The sequence below is a fragment of the Arachis hypogaea genome, chromosome 12, assembly GCF_003086295.3.
Source record: "Arachis hypogaea cultivar Tifrunner chromosome 12, arahy.Tifrunner.gnm2.J5K5, whole genome shotgun sequence".
NCBI lineage: Eukaryota > Viridiplantae > Streptophyta > Magnoliopsida > Fabales > Fabaceae > Arachis > Arachis hypogaea.
Window position 1 is genome coordinate 116,026,911 of NC_092047.1, and position 27,536 is coordinate 116,054,446.

Below are 27,536 nucleotides of genomic sequence, written 5' to 3' on the forward strand. Positions count from 1 at the left end.
TTTTTTTTTACTTTTTGGCCAATAATCCAACATAACTGAGTGTTATTATAATTAAATTTTTTTTGTAAGATTACTGTCTTCCGGTTTTCATTGCTGCAATAAGTTCTGAATCATCTCTAACAATTATTTAGAAAATTAAAGGAAATTTAATTTTGATGTATTATAGTGTAAATAGTTTTACACGTGTATCTAATTATATAATGTTATATCATTAAAAATAAATATTATTTTTATTTGACTGCATAAATAATCATCTAAAAAGTCGAATATAATTGTAAGACTGTGTAAAATTTTACACTTTAAATATATCAAAATTAAACTCAATTAAAGTATGGGCAATATTTCTCCACTCCAAAAAACTAGTACTTAATAGTTAATACAAGTTGCTTTAACTCATTTAGTAATTTTACAACTTTTATATTAGTTCAAACATCTGCAAACAATATATATATATATATATATCACTACTGAGTACAATGAAGAGATTAAAAAAGTTTTAACATTGATGATAATATTACTTTGGGTTGAGATGTCTCCAAACACTTTAAATATTTGTAAAATTATTTATATATTATCCATTAAAATGGTTCTCAAAATAGTAATGAGATTGAGAACTAAATTTATAAAAAAATATATGTTTATTATCAATTGCTTTAATTCGATTTTTTTACTATAAGTGTATTACAGTGAATGGTTGGTTCAAGTACATGTATATATGACATTGATTGAAAAAGTGTAAAATAGTTACATAGTTAATAAGTTAAACTAGCAACAAGTCTGTGTGAAAATTTATTGTTCCATCTAATATAAATTTCATAGTTGCTTACCCTAATTTAATTTGTCATAATGTTTCCCTATATACTATATAGTATATACTATAGTCTAGAACCTCCCATGGGAGAAAATAAGGTGAAAACATTTAATGTACATTTCATTTTTTTCAATTACATTATTACAATCTAATATCTATACATACTTACATAGGCCTTGTTCATTTGCAGCATTAACTTGTATTACACTCCAAAAAAATATTACTAAATCAATATATAACTATCAATGGCTGATTTACATGCACTAAGCTGACATTTGGTCTATAGATTTCAAACCACGAATACCATACATTAACAACCATGCTTAGAATGTATGAAATTAAATTATATATTATTCGTGGGGTAGTCATCAATAAGCTGATATAATGATATACAAATTTATTTCATCTCTTAGCGTGTTAGGATTTTAATTTTCTCTCCTTAAAACCATGGTTTGAAGTGGATAAAAGCTCAAGTTTAACTCATTTGAATGATTTGAATGATTAAAAGGTGATTTTATAAAATGATGGCATAATTTGTAGAAAACATATACAAATGACAGTTATAAAAATATTGTGAATGAAAATTGTAATAGAGAAGATAAACAATACGATGTATCCTGGTTTAATCCCAAAGTGGGATCTACATCTAGTTTCTACCACAACAAATAGTAGAATTTTTCACTATAAACAAATTCATGTTACAAATACCAATTCAAGGCAATACAAAAAAACAGAAATTGAAACATCCTAGCTCTCTTGCCTTTTTCATAACAGAAATTGATTCTCACTTTCTAAGCTCTCTCTTTCGTATAAATAGAATAACTCATATCAGCTCTCCTAAAATAGAATGAAACGATGAAGGCATGAAAACTCTTAAGGAAAAAAAGATAATTGTTCAGTGTAAATAAAAATATAAAACTAAGTTTGTCCTTCCTTTTTTTCTTTGAAAATTTTGTAAGCTTTCTGCTTATTTTTGACAGGTTGCTCCAACTGTATCCATATCATTGAAGGTAATCATGTTGCATTTTGATTGGTCTGTTTGTCCTTGCAAAATTATGTTTTTCATCATCCATTTCTTCTCTTGATTTTGTACGAGGATGATGTCTTCCATGAATTCTGCTTTTGAATTGATGCAGAGACTGCACCTCATCTGATTTGTTTGGGATTCATTGTTCCTCCATCATTCTTGCCCAGATTCCTTTGGTCTCCTAATTAGGCTTAATCCAAGTTTGCTCCGATTCGTCTCTTGCTACGCCAAAACAAACACATTAGAACAACTCATACAATTTTTGCTTAGTGCATAGTCATCACAAGGTTAATTAATTTCTTAATTCAACAGAAGTTAATAAAAAGATAGTAAACAGCATACCAAACCAACGAGGGCCACGAGCAAGCAAGAGCAACACCAAGAAATGTAATAAAGGCCTTAGATTTGGGTGAGTCAGGGGGTGGTGCAAAAGTAGCTGACAGAAAACAATAAAAAGAAGAAAAACCATTAATGACGAAGGCAAAAGTTGAAAGTAGAAGATTTCATCATTCTCAAGGGTTTATCCTTGAATTAACAAAATTATAACCTCCTAATAAACATTCTATGTTGTATGTAGTTTATATATAGCATTATGGCCAAAATCCCCTAACAGTAATAGCCACATAATACTATTCAAAACTTACTCAAAAGACATGCCTCAGAATTCATTTGTTCCTTTAGAGGAATACTGTTTTGAGATCACCATACCAGCCACTCAACCTTGCTTTCAACATTATTTGCTCCAAATAACCAAGTTTTAACATGCTCTCAAGTAGGGTAAAAAAAAGGTAAAAAAGCAACAATCTAAGAATTTTGTGGAAAATTGGAAAAAAGACACGAGATAAATTTAATGCTTGTGCTTTTTTTATTATGATCACAGTAAAATAGGCTGTACCATGGGCATGATGATTGTCTTGTACATACTTCAATGTAGCAAAAGCAAAACCCTTATTCACAATGGTTATAAAAAGGTGCATGAGAAAGTATATTGTACAAGAAAATAGTCACAAGAGTAATGCAGTGCAGGATTATACCACTCTAGCTTGAAGTTGCTGCCTGAGACAACAAAGTTCAAGTATATACATAGCTCCTTGTCCATGTACTCAACCAGCAAAGAATTAGTACATAGAAAACTTTTAAGATCATCTGCATTAAGAAAATTCAAACGAATAACTCAATTATTCTACAAGATCTTTATTTAAGCATGCCCAAAGATTTCCTATGTTTGTTTAATGCAGATTTCAAACATGAGACTTTGAAGAGTATCGAATGATAAGAGCATTTTTAATGTTAAGATTGTACTTTAATGGCAATTAATTCTCCAGGAATCCTTTAAGAGAATAAAGCAAATGTTAATTTAAATCCAAATAGATATCCTTACAAGATTGGAGGCGCAGCACCCAAATGCAATAAATTGACAAGTCCCAGAAGAATCAATAGATGTCCCTATACATGAAGAAAGAAAGAAGAAATAATAAAATAAAGGGAGAGGAGGGAATTCCAAAATTGACATTGTATCCTAAAAAAAGTTAACAGTTTTGTGATACTATATGTTGGGGGAAGTAGGCATTGACTGGAGGGGTGATTAAGAGTGTTAAAAGAGAGGAATGGGTTTTGTATTTGCCTCAAAAAAGAGTAGGATAAATTTTTGAAATAAAAGGAAGATATGTAGGAGAGAATGAATATGATGTTGGGAAAATGAAGTGAAGTGGGTTTGGGATATAGAGAGATAGCAAAAGAGTTACCTGTTTTAAGATGTTGAGTCATTGAGGATCTTTGTGCCGTCAACATAAATTTGAGGGATGTGGGAAATGGATGGCCAAATGTGGGGGTCCTTCCTCTCTATGCCTTCACCCAACAACCCACATTCTCTGATTCTGAGTTCCCTTAAAGAGCCAGGCACCCTTATTATCTTCTCCAGCTTAGGGCACTCTGAAATTATTAATTCTCGGAGGGACTGTGACTGTGACAGCTCCAGAGATGTCAAATTTTCACTTCTTGCGATTGTGAGAAACTTCAGATTTGGAAACGCTGGCAATGCGAAGGATGTAAGCGAATCACAGCTGTTGTCTATTGTAAGACTCGTTAGTGAGTAATGTTGTTGGTGTTGCATTGGGAATTCTACATTCTTGCAATCGTATAGGCGCAACTCTTTCAACGAAGGGGGCAAAGAATCCCCTGGAAATGATATAGCTGATGAGCACTCTGAGATCCTTAGGTCTATGAGAGAGGTTGGTTGGGTGTGGGTCATGGCCTCAAACACATACTCCACCTGCTGCTCTCCATTAACCCATAGTCTCTCCAACATGGAAAGTGGTAGCTCCCGCATTCTTGCTTCCTGTTTGCCATCTATTATTAATTGGCGTATGATGGGAGCTCTTGGCAGATAACAACCAAGCTCCTCGCATCCTCTAATGTGGAGTTCTTCCAAAGATGGAAGGAAAGTGGGCAAATCTCCTCTTAACTTAGGGCAGTCCTCTATTATAAGCTCCTCAAGTTTCGGAAATGGTGCATCATCATCATCATCATTACATTCATATGACTCCCATTCCTCCCAGCAAGGCATATCACGGAATGCCAGATATTTAAGGGATCGGAAGGGTGTCTCCTGATGCTGATGAGTTCCATCACCCTTATAGAATGACCCACCAATCTTCTTCACCTTCTCGAGCTCTTTAATGACTAGCCTCTCCAGAGAGGGTAACTGTCCAAGTGATGGAACCACCCAACAATTCCTGCATCCCCTCAGCACCAACACAGTTATGTTGTGGTACGAAGACTGCCCTACCCAATCCGGAAACATGGTACCTCTGTAATCCCAGATGAATAGCTTCTTCAAGTCTTTGTGAGGACGTAATTTGTCAAGTACATCTTTTTCGATTTCGGAATCAACAATATCACCATCTTCAGCTGATGTCCACTCCAACCATAGATTATTGATGTGTTTCTTATCAACCATTCTTGCTTTCCAAGCTTCACTGCTATTAACGGCATTCTCTAGTTGCTTAATATGAAATGACCCTTGAAGATTTACAAGTTCTCCCAATTCCCCTATCCCATTCTCTTCATGCTCGCCAACAATATAGTAATGCAGAATCTGCAAATCTTTTAATTTGCTCATCCCTTTTGGCATCTCTTCTAAATTAGTATCTTCAATATCCAGATAGCGCATATTTACAAGATCTTGCATCTTGCTTGGGAGCTTTTTGAGTCCTCCACATCTGCGCAACTTCAATATTTGTAAATTATACAATTTGCTCAATGACTCGGGAAATTCCACAATAGGCGTACGAGAGAGATCCAAATGACGTAAATTTACAAGATCCTGCATGTTGGTTCGAAGCTTTTCTAGTCTTTCACACCCTGTCAACTTCAGTGTTTGTAAATTATGCAATTTGCTCAATGACTCGGGCAATACCCCAATTGCCGAATAAGAGAGATCCAAATGAAGCAAATTTACAAGATCCTGCATGTTGATTGGAAGCTTTTCTAGTCTTGCACAATGACTCAACTTCAGTGTTTGTAAATTATAAAATTTGCACATTGACTCTGGCAATGTCTCAATAGGTGAATGAGAGAGATCCAAATAACGCAAATGGATCAAATCACCTATTGAATCGAGCAATGAAAGAGGAAAGAATTTAAATGACAAAACCCTTAAGCGCTTCAACTGTGCAAATAAGCCACAAAGATCAACTTCCTCTGTGGAATCCTCCCATGTTTCAAAACTGATATTCAGCAATGTCCTTGCATTTTTTAAATAATCACATACTTCCGAGATCTCTGAGAATAACGAATCATCGATGACAAGACCATATGAAAGATGACGAGGACAAGCATCATGCTTGTCTGCAGTTTTGAGTTCAAAGTTTCTAGAAAAGAACTTTCCACCGTAGAATATTGCTAAATCATGCATGAGATCGTGCATCACAAATAAATTTTCATTGGTTTTAGAATGTTGGAAAAACGATCTTGAAACCAAATCATTAAAATATTTAGAACCAACTTCTTCTAAAGTGCTGCCACTCTTCGGTTGCTGCAAAAGACCTTCTGCCATCCACAATAACACCAGTTCATCTCTTTTGAATTCATAGTCTTTTGGGAATAAAGAACAATAAACAAAGCAACGTTTTAAGTGGGAAGGGAGGTAGTGATAACTAATTCTTAATGCTGGAAGAATCCCACTATCTTTTTTGGGAAGTTCCCAAATTTCATTCCTCAATATAAACTCCCAATCTGCTATTTCTTTTCTTGCTCTTAATAAACCTCCAAGTGTTTGAGCAGCCAAAGCTAACCCATTACACTTTTTGACAATTTTTCGACCAACTACTTCTAAAGCAGAACGGATATGAGGTTCAGCAGAATTAAGACATGCATGATCTGCAAACACTGACCAGCAGTGATCATCACCCAACAAACTCAAACGGAAAGTTGGAATAGTTTTCACCATATCAGCAATCGAATCAAGACGAGTTGTTACAAGAATCTTAACACCCCCGTTACTAGATTTGAAAGGCTTTAAAAAACTTATCCAGGCATCATAATTGTTACTCCACATGTCGTCCAAAACAACCAACAACTTCTTCCCTGCTAGGACTTCCTTTGAACTCTCCTGAATTGTGTTTAGCTCAGTTGAGTTGCAAGAACTAGAAGTTACTTTCTCCATCACCGTCTTTGTCGCCTTAAGAACATCAAATTCTTCTTGCCCATCACAAACCCATGCCTTAACATCAAATTTTTGTTTCACTCGGTCATCATTGTAAACCATCTGAGCCAAAGTAGTCTTTCCTATTCCACCCATGCCGACCATAGGAATCACGGATATTCCACCGTCATTGGTAACATCTAACAACAGTTTTACTATGGCCTCCCTGTCTTGGTCCCTGCCATATATTTGATGCACACCAACCAGAGATGTTGAGGGGATCCTCCATGACATGTCCTCCACCGGTATCTCCTTCAAGCCAAGACCATCTTTCTCATTTACAATTGACTCTAATGCAGTAATGATCTCTTCTATCTTGGTTACTATCTCACCATCACCATGCAAATTGACATAGCGAGACAGAGAGTTACCTTGAACCTTTTGAATGGCAGCTTTGGTGGTGACTTCATCAAGTATGTCTTCAGCATCGTACACAGCATACTTCAGCCTGTCCAGCCAGTGCTTCACAGCTTCCTCTTCGATCTGCCTCCGCTCGGCGTCATTGATCACAGCATGAGCAGCCTTCAGAACTGTCTCCAGCTTCTCAACCAGCTTCCGGTTAAGCTTCTTTCTCTGGATGAAGTTGACAAGTAAGGGTGAAATCAGCATGTCGTAGATAGTGCCAAGTGCAGAGTTGAGAAAAGCTTCTCCCACAAATCTTGCAGCCATGTTGATCTCAAGATAAGAAGAAAGAAAACAAAGGGAAGTAGTGGATGATTGTTTGCAATGAAGGTAAAGGAAGAAGTAGCAGCAGGTTCAGAAAGTGATGGTTAATTGCTTATGTATTTTGTTTTCCTTGTAGCAAAAAGACATTGACTTCACACATGCTTATTGGTCTTTGGGACAAAATATGTGGCTAGAAATGATGTGTACTGCTGAAAATAATTATGCTATGTTTGTCTTCAGACTTTATGTCATTGCAAATCGGGTTAAAGAGATTTAGAAAAATTAGGATGAGACTCACGTAATGCGCAGGACCTAAATTAATCATGGTATACAATAAATATTAAAAATTATTATGTTTTGTAAAATTAAATTAAATATGTATTAATTAAAATTAAATTTAAAGGTATTTTATTTAAAATAATTTGTAATACAAAAGATTTAGATGTTGGAGTTATAAAGTAACATTTTTATTTAATGGTTTGATTTTTGCATTTATTTTAGTTGATGTACTTAATTTTCTTATGTGGTGCTTATCCTCTTTTTTCTTTATTGGTTATTATTAGAGTTGTTGCTTTCTTCTGTTTTTTTTTATGTCGTAAGTTCTTGTGAAGGCATGTTCTTTATGAATTGTTGAGTTATATTTGTATGCACTTTCTTTTTTTTGAACAAATGAGCTCAACACCTACAAACAACAAAAAATTAACGCCTACAAACAATCCCTTGTGTTATCTCCGGCATTGTCATCAATAACAAAAGGGATCCAAGTTACACCAATCTCTGTAACTGGTCAAAGATCTGTGGAACACCGCTTCTACTCTAGACTCCTTGTTATTAAAGATCCGCCCGTTCCTCTCTAGCCACACATTCCAAATAACTGCAAAGAAACATATGAACCACTTGTTCCACTCTTGTTTCTTGTTAACCACTCCTATCCAACTCTCAAAATGTTCTTTCAATGAACTCGGAATAGTCCACAACCTCCCAAGGTCAGATAACCAAGCACCCCATACTTGTCAGGTAAACTCACAACCAAGAAACAAGTGATAGATATGTTCAACATCTTTCTTACACAATACACACATGTTATCACCATGACTAATAATTCCTAGCCTAAGCAGCCTTTCTTTGATATTCACTCTGCCTATCAACACAAACCAGACAAATAACTCCACTCGTGGCGGAACCAAGCCTTTCCATACTGTTTTGGTGAAACTGTAACTAGAGATGTTCTCCAAAAGTGTATCTGACTGCATCACCTGCACAAAAGAGTTAGTTGAAAAAATACCTTTCTTGTCAAACTTCCAAAAAACTCTATCCTGGGTATCACATGCTAACTTTATAGGCCGTAAGGTCTCATGCAAATGATCCACTAGTTCTAACTCCCAATGGAATAATTCTCACTTTCACTGGAAGTTCCAAATCCACTCTAATCCGTCCCAAAACCCACAGTTCCCTATGACAGATCCTCTTTGGTTTGAAACAGAGAAGAGTCTCGGAAAACTCGACTTTAACGTCCCACTTTGTAGCCAAGTGTCTTCCCAGAACCAGGTCCGTATTCCATCACCCACCTCCATAGACAGCCCAACAATCATCTTATCTCTCACATTACGATCTTTGAACTACAACTGGCAGATATCTTTCCAGGGACCCCCTCGACTAGGTAGTGTCTGAGATGGTAACATCATATTGAGGTTTAAGTTGTGGCAGGAGCACACAACCTTCTTCCATAAAGGACACTCCTCTTTTGAGAACTGCCACCACCACTTGATAAGAAGGGCTGTGTTCCTAACCACGGCATCACCCACTCCTAGTCCACCCAATTTTTTAGGAACCTGGACTACTTCCCACTAAACCAACGCCATACCATTCCTACCTTCCTCCTTGCTCCATAGGAATTTTCTCTGTAGCGAAATCAGCTTCTCTGCCACTGCCTTTGGCATCTTATATAGGCTCAAATAATAGATCGGCAGGCTATTCAGAAGAGCTTTAATAAGAACTAGCTTACCTGCTTTATTGAGCACTTTCGCCTTCCACAAGCCAAGCTTCTCCACCACTTTATCAATTATCGGTTTCCACGTACTTACCCGCCTTGGGTTTGCCCCTAATATAATACCAAGATATCTGACTGGAAGGTTAGCCTCCTTACATCCCAATAAATTACACATGTCGTAGGTCCATGGCGGTTCGCAATTGATTGGAATTAAACTTGACTTATCAAAATTGATGCTTAACCCCGACATCAGCTCAAAATACTTTAGTAGCCTGACATAGTTTCTGATGGTCTCCTTCTCTGGTGGGCAGAACAGTATAGTGTCATCAGCAAACTGGAGATGTGATAACTCTATATTATCCTTACCAACCAGCAAGGGCGAAATACGTCTGTTCCTGACTGCTTTCCCTACCATCCTATGTAGGACATCAACCACAAGAATAAAAAGAAATGGAGACAGTGGATCACCTTGTCTCAAACCTCTTTCCATCTTAAACGGTTTTGTCAGTGAGCCATTTATCAAGATCGACATTGAAGCTATACCAATACACTCCTTCACCCATTCCCTCCACCTCCAACCAAACCCCATCTTCTGGAGTACAATATCCACGAAGCTCCACTTTACCCGGTCATAGACCTTCTGGAAGTCCAACTTGATGATCGCTGCTTTATTTTTCCTCATCTTTAACCATTGTACTATTTCGCACACAATAAGTGCCCCATCGTGTATTTTCCGATCCTTAACAAAAGCACTCTGCGTCTTACCTACTAGACCTGGCATCACTGCTTTCATCCTTCGGACCATCACTTTAGATATTACTTTATATATGTAACCAACCATGCTAATCAGCCCGAGGTCCTTAATCTCCTTGGCTCTAGTGAACTTTGTTGCTAGGGCCACCCAGGTGATATTCGAATAAGAAGGCAGCCTTGATGAGTGAAAAAAATCTAGTACAACTGTCGTGAACTCTACACCAATCCGTCCCAGCACTTTTTAATGAAGTTCATGTTGTAACCATCGCTTCCTGGAGCTTTAAATGATTCACAGTCCCAAACCACCTCTCTAACCTCCTCCATTGTCGGCACCCTCTCCAATGCTACTGCCTCTTCTTCATCAATCTGATTTACCAAGCCATCCCTAAAGCCCAAAACCGGCGATCTCTCCTGACGATACAAATCCTTGTAAAACTCTTTGATAGCAATCTTGATCCGAGCTTGATTTCTTATCAGCCTTCCATTTATTACCAAAGCATCAATTCTATTATTGCTCCTTCTTGCCGACGCCAAGTTATGAAAGTACCTTGTATTTTTATCCATGTCCTTCGCATGCCTGGACCGCGACATTTACTTCCAGTGTATTTCTTTTCTCACATACCACCGCTTGCAACAGCTTACCAGAGCCTTTCTTCTAACCTCGACTGTACCATCATAAACTCCATTGCCAGCCATCTCATCTAGCTTCTTTATCTCCTCCTCAAAGCGTTGAATCTTCTTATCCATGTCACCAAAGTTGTCCTTATGGCATCTCCCCAAAGGCAAAGTTAGAGCCTTCAACTTTTCTGTAAACTCGAGTTCTCCAATATTCCTCCACTACTCCCTAACTGTTCTTAAGAAACCCTCATGTGTAAACCAAGAATCTAAACTCCGAAAAGGACGTGGACCACCTCTGAATTTGGAATCCTCCACTATAATCGGGCAGTGATCAAACAAGCCTCTCGGCCTACCTTTTAATCGAATTTTCGAAAATTTCTCAAGCCATTCTACACTTAAAAGAACCCTATCAATGCGGCTGCAGGAGCGGCCTCTGAACCAAGTAAATTTTCAATCATTCAATGGTAAGTCAACTAGTTGCATATCTTGGACCCAGTCCTTGAATTGTGCTGCCGACGCTGATAGTCTATCCTGACCTTTCCTCTCTTCAACCTGTATGATCTCATTAAGGTCTCCCATATAACATATCGGATCTTGACATAGCCCAACTATAAAGCTCAGTTCCTCCCACACAACCAGTTTCTCCATTCTAGTATGAGCACCATATGCCAAACAGAATGCATAGTTGAACTCATTTTTTAAAAGGACTCCTTCAACACATATTCATTTTTCCCCTTTGTAACAAGTATTCATTTTAAACTGCATGTCTGATGAATCCATATTTGATGGTAATTTTTGGTTGGATTTGAGTGGATTTTATCATACAAACCCACATTTATTTACCTAAATATCATGGTTTTGTTTTTTCTCTCTAAATTATGTCCAATTGTGAAAACATGCTATTTTGTGCTTAATTTAATCAATTTTATTCCACTTTCATTCCATTCGATGCCTTGATGGTTTTGATGAGTGATTTCAGGTGTAATAGGTTATAATGGCTTGATAAGAGTGGAAGAAAAGCATGGAATTGGGAGAAAACATGAAGAAATCAAAGGAGAGAAGCATTTCAGAGTGTGCCTACGCACACTTTCTGTGCCTACGCACAAGGGTCAAAATCAGCAAGTGTGCCTACGCACAACTCCTGTGCGTATGCAAAGAATGGAAATCAGCAAGTGTGCCTATGCATAACTTCTGTGCGTACGCACAGGAGGAAAAATCAGCAAGTGTGCGTACGCACAAGTACCAGCGCGTGACTTCATTAAAAAGTCATGTGGCTTGCGATTTGAGGGACTTTTTGGCCCATTTCTGAAAGCTTTGATGCATCTATGAAGGGGCAAGCAACAACATATACTACCATACTTCATACAATACATTTAGGAGAAGTTTTAGGGTAGTTTTAGGTTAGATTTTCTCTCAATTTTCTTAGGGTTTTTAATGTTTTGTAGAATTTTATAGTTCAAGTTTTGATTTTGGATTCTAGCAATTTTCATTGTAAGTATTTCTTTAATTGTCTCTTTTATTATACTACTTGTTCTACACCTTCTTATATTTTACTTTTCTTTGTCAATATATATATAGTTTTGCAATTTTGAGTTTAATTGATGAATTTGATGTTTGATGGTTTTTTCATGATTATTGAGTTGCCTTTGTTGATTTTGATCATTTGTGGTTCATAATTTTTAATTATTTTCCCAATTTTGCTATGTTTTGTGAATATACCTACCATGTGTTTGATGAAATACCAATTGTGATTATGGGGTAGATTTTCACCCCTTGACTTGGGAAAATAAGTATATGGATTACTAGAGTCATAGTGTTCGACATTTAGTGATGATTCTTGGGTTGTTAGTTGTTATTGTCTCCACTAACGCTAGCTTCTTATTAAGGTAATTAGTAAGATAGTTAGGATTTGTGGATTAAGCACAATTATACTCACTTAACTTACTCTTCGATGTTAAGGGTTGACTAAGTGAGATTAATCCATCATAATTATCATAGTTGTAGTTATGCCAAGGAAGGGATTCCGTAACTCATCCCAAGTCAAGGTTCCATTTATGTTTTGAACCACATTTTCATCAATTTTGAGTCTTACTTATTTATATTACATACATAGTTCCTTTATTCCTTTATTAGTTTATTAATTGCAATTTTGATCGTTCTTTTATCTCTTTATTGTTTGCTTGTTTATTGAAAACACCCTTTACTTTTCACAACCAATTTTATGCACTTATTGACACTAGTTCCTAGGAAAGACGACCCGAGATTTAATTACTCTTGGTTATTTGAATTAGAAATTTAAACTTTGATTGAAAGGGTTACTTGTTGGTTTAGACTATGCTATCAACGAAGAAATTGTTTTGCTAAATTTCCAAACCATCGTGATTTTCTTACATCAAGTTTTTGGCGTTGATAAACCACTATTTTATGGTTTATCTTGTGCTAAATTGAGTGGTTTTCAACTTTTCATCAGTCCTCTGCACACTTATTCAGGCAATTCGCATGTTCTACGTTTACCTTCCCAATTTTATGTCATGATTGAAAACTTGCTTCCTAAGCCTTTAAACTGTCAATTTTTAATTCCCCTCTATACCATTCGATGTCGTGATCAGTGTGTTAAGTATTTACAGGCTTTATAGGGTAGGAATGGCTCAGAGGACGGAAAGGAAGCTTACAAAAATGGAAGGAATACAAAGAAACAATGGAGCTGACCAGCGAGGACGACGCGCACGCGCATCTGGCGCGCACGCATGCATTGGTGCAGAAGACCCTCGACGCGCACGCGCACCTGGTGCATACGCGTGACGTGCGCGACGTACTGAAATTACAGAAAACACTGGGGGCGATTTTGGACTGAGTTTAGACCCAGTTTTTGGCCCAGAAATACAGAGTAGAGCCAAGAGACAGTAGAGACTCAACACACAATTCATCATTCATTAGTTTTAGTTTAGTTTTTGAATCTTGGAGAGAGAATACTGCTTCCTCCAGGATTCTTCATAGTCATACGTTTTCTAGTGCTATATTTCGGATTGGATATTGAAAAGAGTCACTACCTCCATTGAAGTCTTGTTAGTATAGTTTGTTTTTCCTATTCCCTTACTCTTCCATATCCTTTAATCTTTGTTCAGAGTTACAATTGGATTGATTTTAGAATTTATTAATGCAAGAGTATTTTTCTATCTAATTCTATTATTTGTTTAATTGCTTCCAAATTAATTTTAATTACCATGTCTCCTTTCTATTCCTTTTATATGTTTATAAGAATGGCATTCATGTTAACCGAGTAAATCCTAACTTGACTTGGGAGTTGATTAATAGGAGACCCTTGAGTTGGGAGACTCAAGAGCTAATTGGTAATTGGAAGTTGTTGGCTGGCTCTCTAGTCACTAACGCTAATCCTTCCCAAGGGAGAGGATTAGGACTTGTGAATAGAAATTGGTTCATTTACTTGACTTTCCCTTATTCAGTAAGGGTTAACTAAGTAATAACAGCAATCTTTTACTATTACTCTTGAGAAATTTCAATAAGGATAGAACTTCCGATTAATCTTCTCCCAGTCAAGGCTTTTTATTCAAATTACATAAACCTTTTGCCAATTTTCATCGCTTTAATTTATAATTAATTATTTCTCTATTCCCCAATTCTAAAACTTCTCATAACACTCCTGACCAATAAACTGCACTCTTTTGTCAATTCGTTGGGAGATGACCCGAGAATTCTACTCCCAGTATTTTTATTCTTAATTAGTGACAACCCCTTTCTAAATTGATACGCAGAATTTTGTCGGTAGAGATCTATACTCACAACGCAACTATTTCTGAAAAATCTTTACCATCAGCTTTCCACGCTCATCAGGCGCCGTTGACGGGGAGCTAGTGCAATGAGTGCTATATTTTGGTTATTGTGAATATGTGAATAGTGTGAATAGATACTTTTTTGGTTGTTTGATTGTTTTGCTATTAATTAGGATTTTGTTTCTTTTGTTAATTGATGTCTTTAGTTTTTATTTTCAATTTTCTCTATGAGTTATCACCCTCTTGGTTTGGAGTATAGTTGTGATCATTTTATAGGACCTGATAACTTCAATTTTGGATTGTATCATGGGATTGGAGCATCAATTTTGGAAGGAGCAACCTCCTCTATACTACAATGAGCAAAACCTTCCCCAATATGCATACCCAAACCAAGAATATGGTGGACTTCACTTTGATTATGCACCTCCACCACCATATACCTATGACCCATACCCCCAACATAATTCTCAATCACCATATTTTCAAACACCACACCAATACCATCATCCACCTACTTACATACCACCTCAAGATACTCATCAACATGAATCATCTCCCACATATACAACTTTTTCTCCAAATAATAAAACTCCTTTTTCACCACAATGTGAAGTTTTCCCACCATTGGCCCAAGACCATCAAGACATCCAAGTCTTTCTCCAAGAACAAGAAGGATTCTGAAAGGCTCAAGGGCAATTCATGGCTACCATAGCCGAAGCGGTGAACCGCTTGGTTATACTACGCTCATCGGATCAAGGCACTCCTCTTGAAGAATGTGAAGGATCGACTAAAAAGTGTAGTGAGGAGGAGAACGTGGAGCCTCAAGGGAAAAAAGAAGGGTTAGAGCATAAATTACAACAAGAGTGATGGTTTCAGTGGCTTAAGAGAAGGGGGGGTTGAATCTTAAGCCCCCTTTTTGCTTGATAACACTTGCTGACTTGTCAAATTAATTCTGGAAACTTTTACTCTTTTTATCTCTTCACTGCATACGAGACTTTTTGTTTTGTCTCGTCCCTAGCCACAAGATTTTTCTTTTTGTCTCGTCACTTGGCACGAGATAAATTTGGTTTATGCTCCTGTGAGTAGAAAACAGAAATGGAGTAGAAAGAGAGAAGATCACACCTAGATATATCCTGGTTCGGCTGCTAAGTGCAGTGCAGCCTACATCCAGTCTCCATCACTAACATGATGGAATTTCACTATAATCAATCTGATTACAACTTGTAAAGTGCTAACCCAACTTACAAGGGGATTCCCACAGAATCATGAAACACAACATAGATGAACAAAGGACCTCTAAGACATCTATGGCTTTTTCTTTTAATTTTGCACTCTCTGCCTTTTTCCGCTCTATGGCTTTTTCTTACAAACCTCACTGTTTGCCTTTTACCATGAGACTCAAGACATGACAAAATTAAACAGAAAAATTACAAAACAGAATACATTGAAGGAGAAGAGAAAACTGTTAGCTCAAGTAGCTCTGAGAACTCTGTGCCTTGCACTCTCAAATTTTCTCCTTGCTTCAAACAGTGGTTGTCCACCCTTATTATAGAAGAGGGAAGCCTTCACTTATTGAAGCCAAAAACCGAACCAACTTCTTCCTCCTTCAACAAACCAGTTCGGCCACATAGAGAGAGAAGAGATAACCATGTAGAAACCAACATGCAATTACCTCCAGTTCTTTCTTGACCATCACTCTTCATCAATCCGAGCTCTCCATCCTTGACTTGCTCTCCAAGATGGATTTCTGGCCCTTGATGCTTCATGATGATAATGACTTCATCTGCTTCAATCTCTGCCTCAACCATCACTTCGCCACTCTAGCTACTCCCTGTGGTAGTTGAGCAGAATCAAAGACAAGCCATTCTTCAAGAATCTCCCTTGCTGGCCGAATCTTCAACCTCCATTTTTGAGCATGAAAGGCTCAAGATGATCTCACCAAATCTAACCACATTTGGTGAATATCTCAGCCACAGCTCATTTTTATTTTAGTATGTTTTCTTGCCATCATTTGCTTGATGGTCTTGATGCATGCAACTTCTTCTTTTTCTTTGTTGATGAGCATTGCTTCCATAGTTCTCTGGACAAGGACCGAAGAAAGAAGAAAAAGGAGAAAGAGATGAGAGAGAATGTGAAGTTAAAGTAAAAGCAATTAAATGAAAACAAGACACATTGATAGATTTCTTTTACTTCCCTTGCTTTGAGTAGCGTATAGCATTAATCATAATGATTCCCATCAAATCAAAGTCAAGTTCTCTCTCATGTTTCCAATGCTAGCTTATTTAAATTTGAAATCCATTTTTTTGCAAGCAATGGAATCCGTTGGAGAGTATGAAGCCTTTTTCTTTGCTTCATGGATTCGGTCAAGGCATGATGAACTCTCCTTTCAAATGGAATTGGGCTTGGTTGCAAAGATAATTAAGTCAGGCCCAAGAGTAACATTTGCTTTCCTGATAAATTTTGGAGCGCACATAAAGCATGCAGGAAGGCATTCTTTGGGCTTTGAAGTAATAAGATTTATTCCAGCCCAACATCTATTGTGACCATTCAGCCAAAATGCAAGAAACATTAAACAAGGCTGAATTCAGTTTTGATTTTGGGCTTGCTGCATTTTGTTTATTCTCGGCCCAATAAGAAACTTGTACATCAAAATTAAAATAATCAAAATTATATTAATAATTTTGCTGTTAATAATGTTTGATAATCATTAATTTAGTTTAGAGTTTTCCAAACTCATCAATCTCCCCCTTGATGACAAACATTATTAAAAATTGAAATGGAAAGAAATTTAAAGTTTGAGTAAAGAATACTCCCTTTGAATTTTTGAATTTCTCCCCCTTTCAAATTGTCACATGGCTCCCCCTTAATATATGCCATTTTTACCAAGGGAGGCACTAACCTGTAACAATTTTAATCAAGCTTCAAGTAACAATGTTATTCAACATATTTATTTTGAGATGTTGAATGCTTGATTTATGAGCAGAATTGGATGATAATCAAAACTCATTTATTATCAATAAATTGATTTTCTGCTCAAACTATTTCATACACAAAAATATCAAAATATTTTTCAAATCCTTTCCTGTTAAGAATATCAGAGCAACACAACATGATGGAAAAATATTTGATCAAACAAACAAGGCAGTTTTAATATATTACATAGTTTAAAGGAACTGCCAAAAATAAGTTTTTCCAATAAGTTTATCAATGATGATTCAGTAAACAGGCATTAAAATAATTCAACCATCATTATAAACCAAATGCCAAATGAGTATTAACTAATCATGATAAACTAAGCAGCAACCATAGTGAATGCATTATGATAAACTAAGCAGCAACCACAGTGAATGCAATAACAACATGCATTCTTTGAACAAGGGTGATCATGAATTTTCAATTTTGAAAACTTCATCCCCTGTTCCCCTGTTTTCCTCCAGCCCCTGTTTCGTTCCAATTTCAATTTTGGAACCTAAATTTCCTCCCCCTTTTGTCATCACAGGGGCACCTGCACAAAACATTGTTATAGAAAAAAACAGAATATGCAATATAACAGTCCAAAACATAATCAAACAGTGTCAACAAAGTATCCTCTAGGTAGCTATTGTCAATTGCAGCCCTAACAAAAAAACAAAATAACTAATTGAGCCAATAAGTGCCAATATCAAATAGTAACCAGAAAGTTAATCATCAGAAAGATTAAACTCAGATTCCTCCTTGGCGCCATCACTGCCAGCTTCTTCTTCAAGGCTCTCCAACATTAGACTGACCCTCTCTTGGCATTTCTTCCATGCCGACTCATTCTCATAAGCAAGTTTGCGAGCAGACTTGTGAAATTGAACCATGAGATCAGACATATTGGTGAATTCTGTGAGAATTTCTCTGAGGGAACCAGTCGTTTTTGAGGATTCGGGGCGGCTTTCAAAATTATCATCAGAAGCAATTGATTTCTTTCCCTTTTTCGTAGTCCCGCCTCCCCTGATCTTGGAGACCTTGTTCTCAACATCCTCATTGGTTAAATCTACCTTAAAGTACTAAAAAATGCATGTAAGAAACATTCCATAGGGTAGATTGGCCTTTTTTGTACTTTTCACAGACTCCCACATATGACGAATCATGATATAACTAAAAGAAATGGAAGTTGAAGTAACAAGAGCAAATATTATAAGACAATCAGATACGGTTACCCTGTTGTGAGAACCACTTTGAGGAGTGAGAATGTGAGTGATGATGCGGTGCAGCAGAGAGTTAGTTGGGCCTAAAGCTTTATGAGTCGGAACAGTTCCATCTAGGCCAGACAAATTTTCACAGATTTGATGAATCACCTGCTTGTATGTAACTCCGACATGTGAGTCCCATTTATCACTCATGTAAACCTTTGGCCCTTCATCAATGTATCCAAGGGCAGCAGAGATGGTTTCAGAATTCAGGGTGATCTGAACCCGTTTCACATAAGAGTGAAAGCTACCATCAATAAACCTTAGATTTGCATAAAACTGCCTGACCAGCCCTGGGTACACCAGTTTATGAATATGGAGCAGAGGTGACCATTTAAGACCTTCAAACATGGGTTGTAAGTCAATTCCTTTGGATGCCAGAGATTTAAGATTCACTAGGTAAGAGAGACACAAATGCCGTTTCTCCAGGACTTCATTGTGGAATTCAAAAGCAGCACACGTAGAGAACCTGGCAGGATCGAAATGTGAGTGTGGTTTATGAAACTTGTTCTTGAACTCCATTGACCCAAGGTTCGTGGGTTCTCTGGTCTCATGGAACTCAAAACCCTTCGTCTTCTTGGAGCTCTTTCCTGATGCATGTGGGGTGGTTCTTTTCGGCGATGATGGAGGAGGTGAGGTATGAGACTCCTCTACTTCTTCTTCAACGCTGGGCTCCTTCGCCTTCTCGATCTTTCTTCTTCCAGAAGATTTTTGAGCGATAACCTTGCGCCTCATAGTCTCGGTTCGCTTGGAGGGGGGTGAAAGAGACGAAGAAGAGGTGGAATGGATGTGAATGTGGGTATGTGTTTGAGGTGTAGAGGGTTTTTGAGACTGGCGAATTCTCTCACTCTTCCTTGGGGCTGTTTTCTTTTTCATAATGAAGAAGATCAATGGAGATGGAAGATGGAGAGGAAAAGGTAGCCGAATAGTGAGGGAGTGATGGGAGGTTAGAGAAGCATTAAATGCTTAATTGGAAAGAGAATGAGGGAAGTTATTACCCATTAATGGAGCGGTTATTATCCAAGGGAGTTTCAAAAACTGAAAAGAAGTTTCCCTAAATCAAGGGATTACTTGGAGGGAAAGATTTGATTTGACAACATACTTCTTCCAACAAGATTTGATGTGACAAACAAGAGATTTTTGTTGATTTTAAAAGAAAGGAAACTAACAAAACTGTCATGGTGAGGTCAAAGAAGTTTGGTGGGGCCCATAAAATTTGAATTCTGCGTTGCCTCCCCCTTGACCACAGCTTCTTCCATCATGTTATGATTTTATCTCATCCAAACCTACGAGCAAAAACTTAAACAGAGTCACATATTCACAGATTTTCAATAAAACTTAGATCAAACATTCCCAAACTTTTTCTCAAGGTACAGAATCTGTCTTCACAGAGGGGTTTTGTAAAAATATCAGCAATTTGGTCTTCAGATTTTACAAATTGAATATCAATAGTACCCTTTTGCACATGTTCCCTAATAAAGTGATATTTTATCTCAATGTGCTTTGTTCTTGAGTGCAGAACAGGGTTCTTTGAAATGTTTATGGCACTCATGTTATCACAGAATAAAGGAATACTATTGATTTTTAATTTGTAATCTTCCAATTGTGTTTTTAACCAAATTAATTGAGAACAGCATGCAGATGCAGAAATGTATTCAGCTTCAGCTGTGGATAAAGCCACTGTGGCTTGCTTTTTGCTTGACCACATGTTAAATGAGCTTCCAAGGAAGCAACACATGCCAGATGTGCTCCGCCTATCCACTCTATCTCCCGTATAATCTGCATCACAACACCCTACTGCAGAAAATTCATCAGATTTAGGATACCATAAACCATAATTACAAGTTCCCTTAATGTATCTAATGATGCGCTTAACAGCCGTAAGGTGGGATTCTTTTGGATGAGATTGAAACCTTGAACATACACCCACACTTTGGACTATATCCGGTCTAGAGGAGGTAAGGTACATAAGTGAACCTATCATTCCTCTATACCTTGTTTCATCCACATCTTGGCCATCATCATCCTTTTCAAGTTTAGTGTTGGGATGCATAGGAGTACCCATTGATTTGGAGTTTTCTAGGCCAAACTTTTTGATAAGTTCTTTTGCATATTTTCCTTGGTAAATAAAAGTGCCACTAGGAGTTTGTTTAATTTGGAGGCCAAGAAAGAAAGTAAGCTCTCCCATTAAACTCATTTCAAACTCACTAGTCATGAGTTTTCCAAACTCTTCACACAAGGAAATATTGGCCGAACCAAATACTATGTCATCAACATAAACTTGAACAAGGAGCATGTCATCATTAGCTGCTTTAATAAATAAAGTAGTGCCGGTGGTACCCCTTTGAAATTGATTTTCCAACAAGAAGGCACTAAGCCTCTCATACCAAGCTCTTGGAGCTTGTCTAAGACCATAAAGAGCCTTAGTTAGTTTGAAAACATGATTTGGAAACTCTTTGTGTTCAAAACCGGGGGGTTGAGCCACATACACTTCTCTATCAATAAAGCCATTAAGGAAAGCACACTTAACATCCATTTGAAACATTTTGAAACCTTTATGAGCGGCATAGGCAAGAAGCAACCGAATTGCTTCCATCCTAGCTACCGGAGCAAAAGACTCATCAAAATCTATACCCTCTTCTTGATCGTAACCTTGGGCCACTAATCTAGCCTTGTTACGAACAACTTGTCCATCCTCACCAAGTTTATTTTTAAATACCCACTTAGTACCGGTAACTTTCTTACCATCCGGATGAGGTACTAGTGTCCAAACCTTATTCTTGTCAAATTGAGCGAGCTCCTCTTGCATTGCTTTAACCCATGATGGGTCTTCAAGAGCTTGTTTGACATTGTTGGGCTCTATTTGTGATAAGAGAGCAAGATTGCTAGGTTCGGTTTGCCTTTTGGTGGAGGATCTTGTAGTTACTCCTTGAGAGGGATCACCAATAATGAAATCATGAGGATAACCCCTCATGGATTTCCACTCTCTAGGCCTTCGGACAGGTGTAGAGCTTTGATGAGCTTCTGGTAGTCTTTCTGTTTCAAATGCTCGTGCCTGCTCAGGAGACAAAATGGAAGTTTCTCCTTCGATCTGACGAGCCAAAACTGGACTGGCAGATTCTTCATTTTGGACAGATTTGGGATTTTCTTTGCTTGTTCCAGCTCCTTCTCCATCTGAATCATTCTCTATCACAGTACTGGGAATTAAGTCAGAATCACAAAAAGTAGCATGTATGGATTCCTCTATAGTCCTATGCTCCTTGAGATAAATTCTATAAGCTTTGCTTGTGGTGGAATATCCAACAAATATTCCTTCATAGGATTTTGGATCAAACTTTCCAAGGTTTTCTTTATTATTAAGTACAAAACATTTGCATCCAAAAACATGAAAGTACTTAAGATTTGGAGAGATTCCTTTCCATAGCTCATAAGGGGTTTTCTTTAACCCTTTTCTAATGATAGTTCTATTCAAAATATAACATGCTGTATTCACAGCTTCAGCCCACAAAAATTTAGGAATCTCATTCTCACATAGCATAGCCCTAGTCATCTCTTGAAGGCTTCTATTCCTTCTCTCAACCACCCCATTTTGTTGGGGAGTTCTAGGACATGAAAAGTTATGAGAAATTCCTAAATCATCACAAAATTTTTCAAAATCTTGATTTTCAAATTCCTTTCCATGATCACTTCTCAAATGGACAATTTTTAAATCCTTTTCATTTTGAATTTTCCTGCAAAGAGTTGAAAAGGCATGAAAGGCATCATTCTTATGAGCAAGGAAAAGTACCCAACCAAATCTAGAGTAATCATCTACCACTACAAGGCCATAGTGTTTACCTCCTAAACTTTGAGTTCTAGTAGGACCAAAAAGATCAATATGCAACATTTCTAATGGCCTTTTGGTTGAGATTCCATCTTTTGATTTAAAAGAGGATTTTACTTGCTTGCCTAATTGACATGCATCACAAGTAAGATCCTTATCAAACTTGATGTTTGGAATTCCTCTAACCAAATTCTTTTTAACTAGCTTAGAAATTTGGTACATGCTAGCATGTCCCAACTTTCTATGCCAAAGCCATTTTTCAGTTTCAAAGGATGTAAAACATGTTACATTTTGTTCCTTTAAATCCTCAAGAGTTAATCTATACACATTGTTGCATCTCTTGGCTTCAAATAAAACATCCCCAGTTTTCTCACAAACAACCAAACAAACAAACTTCTTAAAAATAACATCAAAACCTAAATCACACAATTGACTAACACTAAGTAAGTTATGTTTCAAACCATTTACAAGAAGCACATCATTTATACAAGATGAAAAATTTTTACCAACTTTCCCAACAGCCACTATTTTTCCTTTTGCATCATCTCCAAAAGTGACAAGCCCTCCATCATATTCATCAAGCTTAATGAAGAAGGTTGTCTTTCCGGTCATATGCCTAGAGCATCCGCTGTCCATATACCACATGTTCTCCTTCCTTTTGGATGCAAGGCACACCTACAACACAATGCTTAAGAAACCTTAGGTATCCAAATCCTTTTGGATCCTTTTACGTTAAACCATCTTTTATGTCCTAAGCCATTGTAATCAAAAACAACTTTACAAACCTTATCACCAATCATTCTTTCACCAAAGAAACATTGAATAGGGAAGTGTCCATTTCGGTTACATTGCCTACAAAATCTTGGTGTTGCTGTTTTGTTAAAGTGAGTTGGGTCTTGATACTTTGTATCATTTGAAGATGAAGCAATGTTTTCAAAATGAGTTTTTTCAGATTTATAAAACCCCAACCCAGCCTTATCATAAAGAGGTTTTTGACTAGCTAAGATTTGATTCAAATTTTCAGAACTTTGTGTAAATTTGGCTAAGTCTTCCTTAAGTCTTTTAACCTCCTTAAGTAGCTCTTCATTTTTTTTAAAACAATCCACATAAGCAAGAACCGAATGGTCACTTTTACAGCTTCTAACTTGGGCTCTTAACTGCTTATTCTCTTCAACAAGATCACAAGCAGTTTCGGCCTCTCTCACTTTTTCTTTTAAAAAACTATTTTCAGCTTGAAGAATGGTGATTTGTTGTTCAAGTTCTTGATTTTCCAGTGAAAAGCATCTTATTTTTTCAGAAAGGTGGTCTATCATAAGATGAAGATCTTCAGTGTCAGGGTTATGAAAGACTACCTGATTTACATGATCCACCATGAGGCACTGTTGTGACTTGGTCTCTGATTCTTCATCATCATCATCTGAGTCATTTTCCAAATCTTCCCATGAAGCCATTAGTCCCATCTTCTTTCCTTTTCTCGGCTTTTCTTCCTTCTTTAGCTTGGGACAATCAGATTTGAAGTGCCCCATTTCCTTGCAATTGTAACAGATTACTTTGCTAAGGTCTTTCTTTATCCTCCTTGAGCTGCTGCCTTTGCCTTTGAGCTTAGCCATTTTCCTGAATTTTTTTGCAAACAACACAAACTCATTTTCAGAAGAGTTATCACTGGATTCATCATCCAGAGGGTTAGTCACAGAAGAAAAAGCAACTCCTTTCTTTTTTGAATCCTTTTTTAAATAGGTGTTTTCAAAAGCAAGAAGATTTCCTCTCAGATCATCAAGTGTCATGGAATCTAAGCTACTACTCTCAGAAATGATTAAAGCTTTTGTTTCCCACTCTTTTGTGAGACATCTTAACACTCTTCTCACTAGCACAAATTCTGAATGAGTAATTCCAAGAGCATCTAAGCCAACAATGATAGCATTGAACCATTCGAACAGTTCATCAATGGACTCTCCTTCCTTCATTGCAAACATTTCATATTCCCTGTTTAACATGTCTGTCCGAGTCTTCTTTACGATGGTGGTTCCTTCATGAGTGATCTGCAACTTGTCCCAGATTTCCTTTGCCGTTGTGCATCGTGATACTCGTCGGTACTCCTCAAAGCTGATAGCACAGTTGAGCAGATTTATTGCCTTGGCATTTAACTCCACTTTCTTCCTATCTTCTTCTGTCCATCTTGTTTCTGGTTTAAGAGTGACAACTCCTTCAGCATTTGTGGTAGATGGGTATTGAGGGCCTTCTAGGATGATCTTCCAAAGTCTGTAATCCACTGCTTGTACAAATATCTTCATCCTCTCCTTCCAATAGGTATAATTTTTTCCATTGAAGAGGGGAGGTCTGTTGCTTGATTGACCTTCAGTTAGATTATAGGACACCACATTTGTGCCACTGTTTTCTGCCATGGGGATCTTTACTCCAAGCTGCAAAGCTTGATCTCTTTGAGACCAAGCTCTGATACCAATTGATGGTTTCAGTGGCTTAAGAGAACGGGGGTTGAATCTTAAGCCCCCTTTTTGCTTGATAACACTTGCTGACTTGTCAAATTAATTCTGGAAACTTTTACTCTTTTTATCTCTTCACTGCACACGAGACTTTTTGTTTTGTCTCGTCCCTAGCCACGAGATTTTTCTTTTTGTCTCGTCACTTGGCACGAGATAAATTTGGTTTATGCTCCTGTGAGTAGAAAACAGAAATGGAGTAGAAAGAGAGAAGATCACACCCAGATATATCCTGGTTCGGCTGCTAAGTGCAGTGCAGCCTACATCCAGTCTCCATCACTAACATGATGGAATTTCACTATAATCAATCTGATTACAACTTGTAAAGTGCTAACCCAACTTACAAGGGAATTCCCACAGAATCATGAAACACAACATAGATGAACAAAGGACCTCTAAGACATCTATGGCTTTTTCTTTTAATTTTGCACTCTCTGCCTTTTTCCGCTCTATGGCTTTTTCTTACAAACCTCACTGTTTGCCTTTTACCATGAGACTCAAGACATGACAAAATTAAACAGAAAAATTACAAAACAGAATACATTGAAGGAGAAGAGAAAACTGTTAGCTCAGGTAGCTCTGAGAACTCTGTGCCTTGCACTCTCAAATTTTCTCCTTGCTTCAAACAGTGGTTGTCCACCCTTATTATAGAAGAGGGAAGCCTCCACTTATTGAAGCCAAAAACCGAACCAACTTCTTCCTCCTTCAACAAACCGGTTCGGCCACATAGAGAGAGAAGAGATAACCATGTAGAAACCAACATGCAATTACCTCCAGTTCTTTCTTGACCATCACTCTTCATCAATCCGAGCTCTCCATCCTTGAATTGCTCTCCAAGATGGATTTCTGGCCCTTGATGCTTCATGATGATAATGACTTCATCTGCTTCAATCTCTGCCTCAACCATCACTTCGCCACTCTAGCTACTCCCTATGGTAGTTGAGCAGAATCAAAGACAAGCCATTCTTCAAGAATCTCCCTTGCTGGCCGAATCTTCAACCTCCATTTTTGAGCATGAAAGGCTCAAGATGATCTCACCAAATCTAACCACATTTGGTGAATATCTCAGCCACAGCTCATTTTTATTTTAGTATGTTTTCTTGCCATCATTTGCTTGATGGTCTTGATGCATGCAACTTCTTCTTTTTCTTTGTTGATGAGCATTGCTTCCATAGTTCTCTGGACAAGGACCGAAGAAAGAAGAAAAAGGAGAAAGAGATGAGAGAGAATGTGAAGTTAAAGTAAAAGCAATTAAATGAAAACAAGACACATTGATAGATTTCTTTTACTTCCCTTGCTTTGAGTAGCGTATAGCATTAATCATAATGATTCCCATCAAATCAAAGTCAAGTTCTCTCTCATGTTTCCAATGCTAGCTTATTTAAATTTGAAATCCATTTTTTTGCAAGCAATGGAATCCGTTGGAGAGTATGAAGCCTTTTTCTTTGCTTCATGGATTCGGTCAAGGCATGAGGAACTCTCCTTTCAAATGGAATTGGGCTTGGTTGCAAAGATAATTAAGTCAGGCCCAAGAGTAACATTTGCTTTCCTGATAAATTTTGGAGCGCACATAAAGCATGCAGGAAGGCATTCTTTGGGCTTTGAAGTAATAAGATTTATTCCAGCCCAACATCTATTGTGACCATTCAGCCAAAATGCAAGAGACATTAAACAAGGCTGAATTCAGTTTTGATTTTGGGCTTGCTGCATTTTGTTTATTCTCGGCCCAATAAGAAACTTGTACAGCAAAATTAAAATAATCAAAATTATATTAATAATTTTGCTGTTAATAATGTTTGATCATCATTAATTTAGTTTAGAGTTTTCCAAACTCATCAAAGAGGAAGAAAGTGAAGTATTTGAACTAGAGGAGAGAGAGGGAGCATTGAGGAAGATTAACCAAAATGTGGATTCCATCATCGATGATTTTTTGTCCACAATGGTCAATCTCCTTAATGATCTTAATGAACCTCTTTTCATTGAACTTGAAAGAGATATGGAGGTAGATTTCTCACAAACTCCTTGTTATGACTTGAGTGATGGGGAAGAGGAAGTTGGTGAGGAAACAATTCCGTTCCAGGAGCATATTGAGTGGGTGGTAATCTCACATATAAACTTCATTGGCCCCCACCAATATGCTATCTTGGAGACGGATTACCAACTCAAAGTCCTTCTTGGGTTGGTACATGGTGGAGAAAGGAGTGGTTGTTGCCAAAGGAGTCCAAGGCCCTTCATGAAAGCCGATTCAAGCTTTGGGATTCAAACATGGTGTGAAGCACAATTGAGTGGTTTCCGGAGAGTGTTGGGGTACTTTAAGGGTAATTTGAGAGCTTGTCCATCCGGCTTGAAGCATGTAGATCAATGACAAACCCCAATTTGAGGGTTTATCTTGTGCTGATTTCAGGGGTTTTATCAATGATTCCACACACTTTCTATATGAAAATACAAGATTTTGCATTCCTTTCCTAGTTTTGCCTCATGAATGAAAACATGCTTATTTCGCACTAAAATAGATACATTTCTAATCTTCTCTTGATGCCATTCGATGCCGTGACTTGTGCGTTAAGTGGTTTCAGGATATAGGGTAGGAACGGACCGAAAGAGAGAAGGAAGACGGGTACAAAGGAAGGAAGCATGAGG

The 27,536-nt window shown here is 37.4% G+C and overlaps 1 protein-coding gene across 11 annotated transcripts; it reads right to left on the bottom strand.

The window, feature by feature from the left end:
* Window positions 1-1,371: 1,371 nt before the first annotated feature.
* LOC112728556 (putative disease resistance RPP13-like protein 1) lies at window positions 1,372-7,516 on the bottom strand. 11 transcript variants are annotated; one of them, XM_072209904.1, is made up of 7 exons: window positions 3,584-7,516; window positions 3,220-3,284; window positions 2,873-2,984; window positions 2,734-2,785; window positions 2,483-2,605; window positions 2,181-2,274; window positions 1,372-2,060 (listed from the first exon to the last, which is right to left on the bottom strand). In XM_072209904.1, the coding sequence occupies exon 1, from the start codon at window positions 7,210-7,212 to the stop codon at window positions 3,589-3,591; it is 3,624 nt and encodes a 1,207-aa protein (XP_072066005.1). In that variant the 5' UTR covers window positions 7,213-7,516; the 3' UTR covers window positions 1,372-2,060; window positions 2,181-2,274; window positions 2,483-2,605; window positions 2,734-2,785; window positions 2,873-2,984; window positions 3,220-3,284; window positions 3,584-3,588. The 11 variants fall into 11 exon arrangements, with proteins under 11 accessions (XP_072066005.1, XP_072066008.1, XP_072066004.1 ...); XM_072209907.1 differs by lacking the exon at window positions 2,483-2,605 and having other exon boundaries at window positions 1,372-2,056; XM_072209903.1 differs by lacking the exon at window positions 2,483-2,605.
* Between the last annotated feature and the right edge of the window lie 20,020 nt (window positions 7,517-27,536).